The sequence below is a fragment of the Microcaecilia unicolor genome, chromosome 8 (assembly GCF_901765095.1).
Source record: "Microcaecilia unicolor chromosome 8, aMicUni1.1, whole genome shotgun sequence".
NCBI lineage: Eukaryota > Metazoa > Chordata > Amphibia > Gymnophiona > Siphonopidae > Microcaecilia > Microcaecilia unicolor.
Genome location: NC_044038.1, coordinates 201,195,157 through 201,208,995, shown reverse-complemented (window position 1 = coordinate 201,208,995; position 13,839 = coordinate 201,195,157). Strand labels below are relative to the sequence as shown.

Below are 13,839 nucleotides of genomic sequence, written 5' to 3'. Positions count from 1 at the left end.
GGGTAAAATCCATGCTAAATGGTATTCTATAAAGGGCACTCCAGGCTGACCACTCTTTCTAGAATAGCACTTAGAGCGGCTTCCAATGCCCAGCTTTGGGCACGAGAACTTACGCCTGCCGAAACATGGTATAAATCCTGGTGTGCAAATTGGGCTCATAATCCTGGTATTCTATAACACTGCACCAATATTTTTGGACCCCTGACCCGCCCATGCCCCTCCCATGGCCACACCCCTTTGGGGTTGTACACTATAAAATTTAGATGCAGATGTTACAGAATAGTGACTAGGCCAGATATGCACGCAAATCCAAAGTGATGCCAATTAACTCCAATTATTGATTGTTGACACCTCATTAATTTGTGTTCACAGCTGCCCTGCTTGCTCAAATTTAGCTGCCCAACTTTAGGCGACCTATAGAATCCGGGGGGATAAGCGCTTAACTTGAATGAGCATGTATTAATGAGCATTAATGCATGTTACCTGGTTACTGTATGTCAGCAAATGAGGCCCAAAGATATGTTTCCAATGAAATGTTCTTTTTTTCCACATCTGCAAACATCAGATTGTTTCTGATTAGCAAGAACAGGCTCTGCCAATTGAAAGACCAACACGACTGATTGCCTAACTGAGCTAAGGCAGATTTAAGGTTTATTTCCTGAATTACAGATTCTGCACAAATTGAGTTTGTAGTAATTGAGTCTCTGCTCAGTCTGCTCTCCATCTTGTTGTTCCATTATACCAGGTCACTGATGCTGCTGCTGAAAAATCCCCCCTTCATCTTCCTCTGTTTAGCTGGAGCAACAGAAGCTACACTTATTGCTGGGATGTCAACGTTTGGACCCAAGTTTCTAGAATCACAGTTTAGTTTAAGTGCCTCCCAAGCTGCAACATTATTTGGTAAGAGCTGCTCCTGCTCCTTTCTTTTAACAGCTGTTTATGGAGAACCTACTCCAGAATTGTAAAGTGGGTTACCTGAAATGTGATTTTGAATAATTCTGCAGATAGGTACATGTAGAAACTGTGATATATTGCACATACCAAAATCTATTTTTGTCATAGATCTTTCTCACGTGTTTAGGATCAGCACTAGGGAAGCTAGAGTTTCTCTGGAGATGGTCATTTATTTTATTTTTATTACATTTGTACCCCGCGCTTTCTCACTCATGGCAGGCTCAGTGCGGCTTACATATTATATACAGGTACTTATTTGTACCTGGGGCAATGGAGGATTAAGTGACTTGCCCAGAGTCACAAAGAGCTGCCTGTGCCTGTAGTGGGAATCAAACCCACTTCTCCAGGACCAAAGTCCATCACTCTAACCACTAGGCCACTCCTTACCTTTGATGCTGAAGCCAACTTGATTCTGCAGTTGCCAACAATAGTGATTTGAACTTATATCTATAAAAATAAATAGCTCTGCAGTCTCCTCCCCCTTCCCAACCATGCAGCTAAATTTTATTTTGTACTTAAAAAATTACTAGACAAAAAAGGGACTAAGGCAGGGATTTCAAACATGGACCATCAGCATGATATTCAAAGGTAACCAATGAAATTTGCCTAGCAACTTTGTTCACACAAAGATCTGCCCGGAGTATAAATAGAGCAATTGTATAACAGGACACCTGGTAGAAGCTTATTCTATGAAAGAGTGTAGGTGCCTACTTTCCTTTATTGGATACTAACCTAACCGCGTATATACGCGCTTAACAGGTGCAAGCACTTACATCAGCCATAGAGCTGGTGTGTTAATGTTAAATGCTGCAGATGCATGCATAAATTATAATATTCTATAATTTACACACTTAAGTTTGAGCCCTATCCATGCTCCACTCATGTGCTGCCCCCCTTGCAAATGCATGGTATGTAAGTTGAACAGGTATTTGAAGAACAGTGCTTAAAAAAATGTTAGCATTTACACACATCTGCGCCAGTGGTGTTCCTAGTTCAGCTGCCACCTGGGGAGGATCACTGTTGCACCCCCCCCCCAGTGTATCACCCCCCCCCCCCATGAATCACGACACCCCTCCCCCGGCACACCATCTCCACCCCCAAGCACATCGCTCTTACATCCTGGGGGTGCAGGGAGCATTTGCACGGCTCTGCTGGTTCCCTTCCCCAGAACAGGAAGTAACATCAGAGGGAGCAGGTGGAGCCGACAGCCATTTGGCTGCTCCTTACACCCCCTCGCAGTGTGCACCTGGGATGGACCTCCCCCATTGCCCCGCCCTTGGTATGCCACTGATCTGCACACACATACCTGTGTAAATGACATTATTCTCAACATTTACTGTCCCCCATCCCTTTCCTTAGCATGTTAAACCCTGATATTACCCAGGTCTTCATGTAACTAAGCAACATGACTGTAGACCTGAGCGCAAATGGTGTAAGCTCAAAAATTCAGACTCTCGCACGGTATAAGGGGCCCAGTTGAAGTTTTACACTGCCCAGTTAAATAAAGCTAAAAAAAAAAGAGTATTTTCAAAATTGATCCATTCTTCACCAAATCCTTCTGAACAACTGTTTTGCATTTTTTTCTAGGTTAACAACTCCTGTTAAAACCTAATGAAATGTTTACACATGAAAATCCATCAGCTGAACAATTGGCTCAATTTTTTGTCTCTAAAATTGTGGATCTTGAAGATTTGTTTTCCTCTTTTATAGAACCTTCCCCTCAGTCACCTCCTTCTGATCTCTTGGTTTCAACAGTGGTGTGCTTGTAATCTTCCATCAAAATGTTTTTAAGAAGTTATTCTCTTCTATCAACCTTTCTTCATCACAGTTGGATTCTATCCCCCCAAGTTTGATAAAACTTTCTAATCTTAGCCTTCCTTACCAATTGGTGAGTCACAGTTTGTCAGCAAGATCTCTCCCATCTTCATGTAAAAGGACAGCTGCCATCCTGTGTTTAAAAAGCCATCACTTAATCCATCTATACCTCTAATTACCATCCTATTTCTACACTTTCTTTTCTTTCTAAACTACCTGAGAAAATAATGTTCCAGCAACTCCTTTCTCATGCTGAATCAGCCCATATTCTCCATCTCACTTCTTCACAGGCTGTCTTCTATAGGGATATCCGGTCCTGTTTATGACTGGTTCTGCTCTTTCTTGCATAACTGTTTCTTTTCCCTTTCTATGACAGGTTCTTTCAGCTCTTCTTCTATTATCTTAATAATAGAATAATATTATCTTCTTCTATTATCTTTGGAGTGGTCTAGTGGTTAGAGCACCAGTTTTGTAATCCAGAGGTGGCTGGTTCAAATCCCACTGCTGCTTCTTGTGATCTTGTGCAAGTCACTTAACCCTACATTGCCTCAGGTACAAACTTAGATTGTGAGCCCTCCTGGGACAGAGAAATATCCAGTGTACTTGAATGTTAATCACTTTGAGGTACTACTGAAAAAGATGTGAGCAAAATCTAAATAAATAAACTCTATCCTGTGGTGTTTTGCAAGGATCTATATTCTCCCCCCCCCCCCCCCCCTTCTGTTCAATATATATCTCAGTCCACTTGCATCCCTGATTCAGTCTGTTTTAATGTGGATGATATCTTATTAGTTTTCTACTTTAATTCTTCTATAATTGATCTTACGCCTGTGCAGTCATGGCTTGATAAGGTTGCCCTTTGGTTGAAGAATCACTGTTTAATTTTAAATGCTAGTAAGAACACTGTATGTTGGGTATCAAATCATAATCTCATTTCATTCCCACCCCTGGTTCTTTCTGGGATAACCATAACTAACAGCTTCTTTTTGGTATCTTGAGGGTCATTATTGACTCACAACTATCTTTCACTGAACATATTTCATCTGTTCTCTGTTCAGGATTCCGTAGTCTGCATAACCTCTGTTCGATTTGAGCTTTTTTGGATAATAAAGCTCTACACACTCGATATCATGCTTACATTACTACACTTATAGATTATTTTAATGTTATATATGCAGGTCTTCCATTAACTAGCCTTAAGAGATTACAGTCCTTGCAGAATACCGCTGCTCTCCTATTGTTCTTTCTGTTATACCCTTGTTATAAACTGTTTTGCCTTTTTTTTATATAAACTACAGTATAAAGTATAAAGAAAGACTAAATAATTCCAAATGAGCCTTGAGCTGTGTTATTTTCTCTCAGGTTATCTTGTGGTGCCAGCAGGAGGAGGAGGAACATTTCTGGGAGGATTCATTGTGAATAAGATGAAGCTTCACTTTTCTGGAATCATCAAACTATGTTTATTTTGTGCAGTGCTGAGTCTCTTTGGTATTTTCATCTTCCTAGTTCACTGCCCAAACATGCCTGTGGCCGGAGTGACAGCTCCATATAATGGAAGGTAACAACAAAATATAACTGTTTTAGAAATAGTTATTTTACGATGCTCTGATGTTGGATTCAATGCTGATCATCTGAGAATCCTAAAGGCAGGTAAGGCCTGACTTGGCCTAACAGTGGAACTGTGGAAGCCAGTATTTTGAGGAACTCTGAGGTGGAGGATGGTGGTAGAAAAAGGCTTGTGTGGTCAGATAAAAGCCCAGATAGAGTTGCATATGAGAATTTATAGGCTTATCATTTATTAAATAATATTAAAAATATTTATGTAATTAAAATGAATTACAAATGTTCCCTCCCCTCCAAATCTTGCTAACCTACGTATAATTTGTAATCTTAGAATTGTACACCTCCTTCACCTTCAGCAAAGAAAAGATGGTATATCAAGTTCTGATTAAACTTTAACTTAAACTAGCATCTTTCCATGCAAAATTACTGTACACCAATCAGTCTGCATTGCTGGGTGACTGAGGCAGGGCTTCACATTTAGAGGCTTGTTTTAGAAGCACCATTTGGGTTTTAGATATGCATAAACTGTCACGTAAATGTTTATCTTGCATAAACATCTAAGTTCCAATTTTACAAAATTGGGATATAAACATCTAAAACTGAAGAAAGTGCAACTGGAAAGGGGCATGATCTTGGTGTGTTTTGGGCAGGACTAGGGCGGACCTAAAGAATGAACGTTTATTCCCCATTTCAGAAGGAAAATGAACATCTATGTCCTAAGAGATCAGCATTCAGATTTACACTTGCTATCTGGGACTCCTAAGTTTTAGAGTAATCCCCCAATGGTTGATATCTCCCCCCTTCCCCCCCCCCCCCCCCCCAAGGCAAAACTGGCAAGAGATACCAGGCTCTATGACACCTTCAGGAAACATAAATGTTTATGTTTCTAAAATACCTAAGATGCTTATGTTCAGGTACATAAACATTTTGTATTGCTGTTGTATAACAGAAACATTTATACAGGGCTGGTCTTAGCAGTTGTGGGGCGCCCTGTGCAGACCAGTTTAGTGGGGCCCCCTGTCCCCACCTAGACCTGCCCCTTGTTGACAGGATGTGTTTTAAATTTTTCCACTACCCTAACCACTAGGAGTGGCCTAGTGGTTAGGGTGGTGGATTTTGGTCCTGAGGAACTGAGTTCAATTCCCACTTCAGGCACAGGCAGCTCCTTGTGACTCTGGGCAAGTCACTTAACCCTCCATTGCCCCATGTAAGCTGCATTGAGCCTGCCATGAGTGGGAAAGCACTGGGTACAAATGTAACAAAAAAAAAATCAAGCAAATCTTGTACAGAAAAACTAATTCAAACAAGTACAATGTTATCATAGCCATGTGCATGTAAGGACTGGATAAATGAATTAAAACAAATTACCTTAATATGTAATACTTGGTAGCAATAATGAAATACTACTATTTAGCATTTCTATAGCGCTGCAAGGCATACACAGCACTGCACAAACATAGAAAAAAGACAGTCCCTGCTCAAAGAGCTTACAATCTAATAGACAAAAAAAAAAAAAAAGCAAATCAAATCAATTAATGTGTACAGGAAGGAGGAGAGGAGGGTAGGTGGAGGCGAGTGGTTACGAGTCAAAAGCAATGTTAAATAGGTGGGCTTTCAGTCTAGATTTAAAGGTGGCCAAGGATGGGGCAAGACATAGGGGCTCAGGAAGTTTATTCCAGGCGTAGGGTGCAGCGAGACAGAAGGCGCGAAGTCTGGAGTTGGCAGTAGTGGAGAAGGGAACAGTGATTGAATATTCACATAGCAAGCCTGAGCCAACAGATTTATTTTCCACTGAATGTAATTAGCGTTGTATGAACTTGGCAGCTAATAGTGTGCTGAACTGGACAATGTTGGCACATTTAGACTGACTTTGGACAGTTAGGGAAGAAGGAAACCTTTCCCTCATTATTCAGTACCTTCTGTGTGAAACAGTAATAATAAAAAAAAAGGCAAGTGCATTTTTATATTATACCACTGCATTCCACAAAGCAAAAAGAGCAAGTTCCTACAGTCCGTCTTTTTCTTTTGTTGTAAGCATAGAAAAAAAAAGATGTTAAATTCTCCCAGATCTCAACTTAATTAATGATTTTTCTAAACTGTACTTATAAATAGTAAGTCTGATTGTTAAGCACCTGATACTCATAATGTCTGTTTGGTGGCCCTTTACTACTACTACTACTATTTAGCATTTCTATAGCGCTACAAGGCGTATGCAGCGCTGCACAAACATAGAAGAAAGACAGTCCCTGCTCAAAGAGCTTACAATCTAATAGACAAAAAATAAAGTAAGCAAATCAAATCAATTAATGTGTACAGGAAGGAGGAGAGGAGGGTAGGTGGAGGCGAGTGGTTACGAGTCAAAAGCAATGTTAAAGAGGTGGGCTTTCAGTCTAGATTTAAAGGTGGCCAAGGATGGGGCAAGACGTAGGGGCTCAGGAAGTTTATTCCAGGCGTAGGGTGCGAAGTCTGGAGTTGGCAGTAGTGGAGAAGGGAACAGATAAGAAGGATTTATCCATGGAGCGGAGTGCACGGGAAGGGGTGTAGGGAAGGACGAGTGTGGAGAGATACTGGGGAGCAGCAGAGTGAGTACATTTATAGGTTAGTAGAAGAAGTTTGAACAGGATGCGAAAATGGATAGGGAGCCAGTGAAGCGAGTTGAGGAGAGGGGTAGTATAAGTAAAGCAACCCTGGCAGAAGACGAGACAGACAGCAGAGTTTTGAACCAATTGGAGAGGGGAGAGGTGACTAAGTGGGAGGCCAGCAAGAAGCAGATTGCAGTAGTCTAAACGAGAGGTGAAAAGGGTGTGGATGAGGGTTTTGGTAGAGTGCTCGGAAAGAAAGGGGCGGATTTTACAACAAAAGTTTTTTCACCTTTACTAGGTGAAAACATCAGAATAGAGTGAGTCCCTATAAACCAGCCCCTCCAGATGACACAATGGTTATGATTTAGAACTAATTAAATGAAAACAGTACTTCCTCTGTGTATATCTGTTACGCTACACAAGCTGGCATCTCTGAAACTATAAGTGAGGTTCAATATAAATGCTAACAATAAAGAACGACAAAGTGGATAGAGCAGCTCATAGATTTGCTTTCTTTGTTTGGGTAAGGGGATGAGGGGTGCGCAGATGAAAGGGAAAGGGAGACCAACCTCATGGGCTTCAGTGGCCATCTCAATCTAACCGCCTTCAGCTCTTTCCTACCTGCTTCTTTAGTTCTGTCTCGCAGCACTGCCGCCTTCTTCTATTTTTTAAGTCACTGGCAGCGTCAGTGAGGTAAGCACACTGCCTTCGGCGACCCTGGAAGCTCTTCCTCTGTTGCAGCGGCCTATGTGGGACAGGAAATTGCTGCAGAGGGAAAGCTTACAGGCCACCGAAGGCAGTGTGTTTACCTCACTGGCGCTGGCCCGGATTGAAGAAGGCAGCGCTGCAGGGAGCCAAAAGGGAGTAGGAAAGAGCTGACCAAAGAAGTTAGATTGAGAACAGGAGACGGCAATGACAGCTGAAGCAGGGACCGGGAGGGAGATGCTAAGGCTGCCACGGGGCCCCTGGGAGCACGAGGCCCTGTGTAACCACCCCTGTCGCCCCTGCCTAAGACCAACCTTGCATTTATGTGCCCATTTTGGCCTCTTGATATCTTAGTCTGGATATCTCTGATGAATATCTGGATTTTTTATTTTATTATTATTTTTTTGCTTGTGGCAGCTAGCATTAAAAAAATGTTGACTGGTGCAAGCTTAGTACTGGGGGTGAGTTATGGCTCTGGACATTAGTGAGCAGAGTCATCAGAAATTCTTATGTTGATTTGTTGTAATCATATTCATTGCACTTTCAAGGTTGCATGCTGCATGGGTACAGGCTGTAATTCATGTACGGAAAAGTGGCTATTTTGTATCTCGAATCTTTTACATCATTTCAGTGTCCTGGATGGGAGCCTCAATCTGATAGCATCATGCAACACTGGGTGCAAGTGTACCGAGAGCATCTACAGCCCTGTGTGTGGGAGCAATGGTGTGATGTATTACTCCCCCTGCCACGCTGCCTGCACTGGAGTCCACAATGTCGAAGTTGGGGGTAAAAAGGTAAAATGATGCTAATCACTTCTCATTACTAAGCTGGGACTGAAAGTACCAGGAAATCATTTTCTGACCTTCTCTTCTCCAGACATACTATAATTGCAGCTGTATCGGCAAAAGTTCATTTCCTCATGCTGGCGAGGCAGTGGCGGGAAAGTGCGCATCTTCTTGTCAGAGAATGTCAGTGCTGATGGTTTTTTTGTTTGTGGTGATTTTCTTCACATTCCTGTGCAGTATTCCTGCCCTAACAGCAACCCTGAGGTGAGCAGAGAAATGCTACAAGTGTCCTCAGCATCCCAAATAAATGTTTCTTCTCCAGTTATCTTCATATTGAACAGTTTTAGCTATTGAAGAATAAGTTAATAAAGAAAGGAAAAGGGACAAAATGTACAGGCTGGATGTTTAAAAGGACTTATACAATTAGCATTGGATGCGAAATGCATAAGTCTTTGGTTTAAAAATGCATCCATTTTGGCCAGACAGCTCAATGTCCATCCAGTCCTTATGAGAATAAGAGGGGTAAAGAGCATTCTGGGGATGTGTAGTCCAAAGTTATTCAGACAGTGGCAGTATTCAGTCCATATCCAGATAAAGTCATTTAGTAGAATTATGCAAATAGCAACCTAACTTACAGCTTGATTTACTTAAAGGTCCATTATTTACTACAGGGAACGAGGGAAGCACTCTTCAGTAAATCTGCTCTTAAAACAGATATTTAAGTTTAGGACTGCATATTCAGCAATCCTTCCTAAATCAATAGAGGAACTGAATATCAAGCACAAACATAAGCAGAAAAGTCATTTGATTATCTGAATAGTGGCTTAGTATTGAACTTGATTTGCATACATTGCCTCCATTATATGCAAATCTCTTTCATGCATATTCATTGTAGATATCCTGAAAACTTGATTGTCAAGGGGTACTCCAGGACCGGACTTAGGAAAAATTCATGTGCACCATCTCACACACTGCACATCATTGGGAAATAAAGCGCATACTGCCCTGCACAACACTGGGACACAGAGTATAGACCACCTCACACAATGCACCACCACCATCATTAAACACACACTATAAAGCTGGGACATGAGGTACATTCTACTGCCCATGACTTCAGAACAAAAGATGTGCACGCCTCAGCAGAACCATTTGGACACAATGCAGAGTACTGAAAAACAAAACACATATTGCTATATACTATACATACTGCCACTATTCTGCACAGGGGTCACAAAATACACACCCTTATGCAGAATGCCAGGATACAAGATGAGCACCCTAACACACAATGCCAAGTCATGAGATGAGCACCCTAGCACATAACACCAGGACAGGAGATGAATACTGCTAGCAGTAGTGGGACCTAAGGCATGCTGCACCACACCAGGAATTTCCTTTATGATGACAGCAATTGTATGTATGTTTACCTTATCAAAAACTTTTTACATTCTTTACTTTTAATAAATCGGGCCTCTAAGGACTCCAACATCTACGTTGGGATTTCTGCTCCCTCTTTTCTTGGAAATTTTAGACATTTTCATGGGAATATGAGTAGGAATCTAATATAATCAGATGATTGATGATGGCAGAAATAGACAAACTGACCCATCCAGTCTACTTAGCTGTTCCTGTGCAGATTGCAAAGGATGCATCCCAACAGTCAACTGCACAGCATAACCACATGTAAGAACTCTCATCTTGTCCAGGACACTGTATCATCTTCCTTGTGTGTATTCCCCCCCATCCTGGGCTGATAAGTTGAATTAACATCTGGTACCCTTCCCTTCCCATGTTTAATCAGAAGGCTTTTAAATAACCTAAATAGTTGCCAACACTATCCTGAATGAAAAAGACACAGTTTAACTGAAGTATGTGGTAAGAAGGAGCTTGTTCTGTATATTAGAGCAATGAAGTCCAATTTTGCATAGGTAGTCTAAATAGGAAAAAGAACATCCAAGTTATGACATTCACAGTTGGCCATGTATTTTACAAAAGGCTCCCTGAATGTGGAATGTTTTGTAAAATACTTATAATGCCACGGAAGAACATGTGCATTTGGTGGCACATACAACAGAAATAGCTACGTTACAACTAGCAAGAAGCACATAACAAAGAGAATGGTCTCACTCAAGGCTTTGTACATGTGAATGCCGCCACGTAACATGTGCAATGGCAAAATTTTATGTTACAGAGAATCTCTCTAGTATAATGGCAAAAGATTTGTACTTTACAAATGACTATAATTCTGTAGAGTGCATCCGGTTTCAAAGGAATGAATAAAGGAAAAAGCCTCTGAGCTCCACCCAACCTCCAACCCAAGTAATTGTTATTAATAACAAGGGTTGAGAAAAATTTTCTTTTGGGGGTTTTTTATCGTCATCGGCAAAAACCCCTTAAAGTTCCAAGATATGAGAGATGCTAAAGCTCAACAGAATGACTAGGGATCCATAAGCATGTGAAAGTATCCTAACTTAATTTTCGAGTGCAGGTACAAAGCAATGTGTGAATCATTGGTCCAAACACACCGACTTTGGCCAGAGTTTTGCTGTATAATCGCTGTTTCAAGGCATGTGTAACCATAAGTTCAAACACAGGTGTTTTTCCTGCTCACTAGTCCCTGGCAAAATTTATACTTATAAGTAGCAGATTTTACGAAACCATATGGCCAAGGAGGAGCCAAGCTCTAAAACTTTATTTTTGGATTTCTGAACTGGTTTTAAATGCCAGAGAAGTAAATACAGTTGGCCTCTCGATCACTCCTGCAAACCCCAGGTCCAAACAAGCAGTTAATTAGCACTTAGGCATATGTTGGAGCAGTGCCGGGCAGACTTCTACAGTTTGTGCCATGAAAATGGCAAGGACAAATCAAGATAAAGTATACATATATAGTATCACATCATACCTTATACTGTGAGTTTATTTTGTTAGGCAGACCGGATGGACCGTACAGGTATTTATCTACCGTCATCTATTATGTACTATGTTACGATATGGGTCATTTTCAAAGCACTTAAACTTGCAAAGTTTCATAGTAACCTGTGGCACTTTGTAAGTCTAAGTGCTTTGAAAATAAGCCCCAATTGTGTAAATGTAGATATGGAAATTTTATTAGGTATGCCCAAACCATTTCAAGGAAACACTCAATAAATCAAAGGGAGGTAATGCATAACAGTAGATAATATGAACCCAACCTGTAAACATAGACAGAGTGTAGAGAATGATATGCAACAGTATAATTAATGAAGTTGTGGAAAATCATCAGTTTACTTTGGACTCACCCAAGTCCAAGAGCTTAACATGAAATCATCAGTTTCTGAAGATATTCAATGCACTCTCCTTACATAATAGAAATTTCCACATGTTCAAAAGGTATCAGTGAAAATGCATTCATAAAAATGTATCAAGTTCAAAACTACAATCAGTCTACAATAGTAATAACAGTGCCATAAGCATACAGATGACGTCCATCTAAATATAATAAATTGAGGTCACCAAAGTTGGCACTTATCTGGAAAAATGAAGTATATGGGAGACTGGGAAATATTTGAGTTCAGCATTCCCTTGTAGCAAGGGTCCAGGTACTTCATTTTTCCAGATAAGTGCCAGTTTCGGTGACCTCAGTTTTTTTGTATTTAGAGGGACGTCATCTGTATGCTGTATTGCATTGTTATTACCTTTGTAGATTGATTGTAGTTTTGAACTTGATACATTTTTATGGACACATTTTCACTGACACTTTTTGAGCATATGGAAATTTCTATGATGAAAGGAGAGCGCATTGAATGGCTTGAGATACTGGCAATTTCACATTAAGCTCTCGGACTCAGGTGAGTCCTTACTGTTGATTTTCCACAAATTCACTAATTATACTGTTGCATATCATTGTCTACACTCTGTCTATATTTACAGGGTGGGTTCAAACCATGCCAAGAATATTTAATATGGTTCATGCTGCAAGTGTGTATGATGTAAGTAGTGACTTTTCTAAAATTGCCATAAATCAGCTTTTAAAAGAGTAAGCAACGCCTCACCCTTCTAAAATGACCTCTCTGTTCTGTGTTCCAGATGTGTCTCTGACAGGCAGCGATCCTTTGCACTAGGAATCCAGTGGATACTAGTAAGGACTCTAGGTATGCTACTGGTTTTCCTGGGATTTGTTTCTCCATAGCTATGACAGGGAGCCTGGCATCATCCCAATATTCAGCTATGTACAAAACACCAAGCATATCGGCTAAAGTACACTTTCCCTGAAGGAGCTGAACCTTCTGCAGGGGAGAGAAGATATTTACTTTACAAGAGATGTAATTTCCACATTTTTTCCTGAAATTTTATTTAATTTTAAGGCAATATAATACAACATTAGGTAAACAAAAACAGCAAAAATGCAAAACAAAATTACAGTCTAAGGTAATCAATAGGAGTATAGGCTGAAATGGACATAGCTAAAGTAATATATATCCATAGATATATTAGGTGAGTGACCTAGATGAATTAAACTCAGCATGAAGGTGACAGCTGCTAATTCATACTTATGACATAGTAATACTGATTTGCTGCCAAAAGTGTTCAATTTCCACATTACATATTGTGAGAGGAGGTCACACGTGAAATGTGAACATGGCCATGCTCAGCACACTTATACCTGCTTAGTACTCTACAGTGTGGTTTTATTGCTGTGATCCTTAGTTCGGATCAGTTACAAATGTTATTAAGTGCTCAGCATGATCTATGCATGCAGAAAACCCAGATCAGCCAATTGAATTGTCCCAGTCATGCCTTTACCAAGCAGAGTCTTTACATCTCAATCCTGAAGCTAGAATGCTGTCTTTCTCATCATGCAGGTGGTATTCCTGGTCCTATTGCCTTTGGCTCAATGATTGATATTTCCTGCTTGCTATGGCAGGAACAGTGTGGAGATCATGGCTCCTGTTACATCTATCAGAATTCACTTATGAGCTGGTACTTGTTCCTTGTTGGATTTGTTTACAAGGTGAGTGAAAAAACAGTTATATGATGTTCATAGAGTGAGGTAATTAAATTTGCTGATGACACAAAGTTATTCAAAGTCGTTAAATCACTGGAGGATTATGAAAAATTACAAGAGGACCTTACAAGACTGGGAAACTGGGCGTCTAAATGGCAGATGACGTTTAATGTGAGCAAGTGCAAAGTGATGCATGTGGGAAAGAGGAACCCGAATTATAGCTATGTCATGCAAGGTTCCACATTAGGAGTCCACTGACCAGGAAAGGGATCTAGGTGTCGTTGTTGATGATACGTTGAAACCTTCTGGTCAGTGTGCTGCGGCAGCTAAGAAAGCAAATCGAATGTTAGGTATTATTAGGAAAGAAATGGAAAACAAAAATGAGAACGTTATAATGCCTTTGATTCGCTCCATGGTGCGACCGCAACTCGAATATTGTGTTCAATTC

At 40.6% G+C, this 13,839-nt stretch overlaps 1 protein-coding gene across 2 annotated transcripts in view; it reads left to right on the top strand.

Annotated features, from left to right (window-relative positions):
- SLCO4A1 (solute carrier organic anion transporter family member 4A1) overlaps positions 1-13,839 on the top strand; it is a 63,500-nt gene that overhangs the window by 40,744 nt on the left and 8,917 nt on the right. The window contains exons 5-10 of one of the 2 annotated variants that reach the window (XM_030212513.1): positions 746-900; positions 4,132-4,327; positions 8,251-8,413; positions 8,496-8,668; positions 12,473-12,537; positions 13,249-13,397. In XM_030212513.1, the coding sequence (XP_030068373.1) occupies positions 746-900; positions 4,132-4,327; positions 8,251-8,413; positions 8,496-8,668; positions 12,473-12,537; positions 13,249-13,397 (901 nt within the window). Of the gene's footprint in view, positions 1-745; positions 901-4,131; positions 4,328-8,250; positions 8,414-8,495; positions 8,669-12,472; positions 12,538-13,248; positions 13,398-13,839 lie in introns of those variants that run through there. The other variant, XM_030212514.1, reaches the window with a different exon arrangement.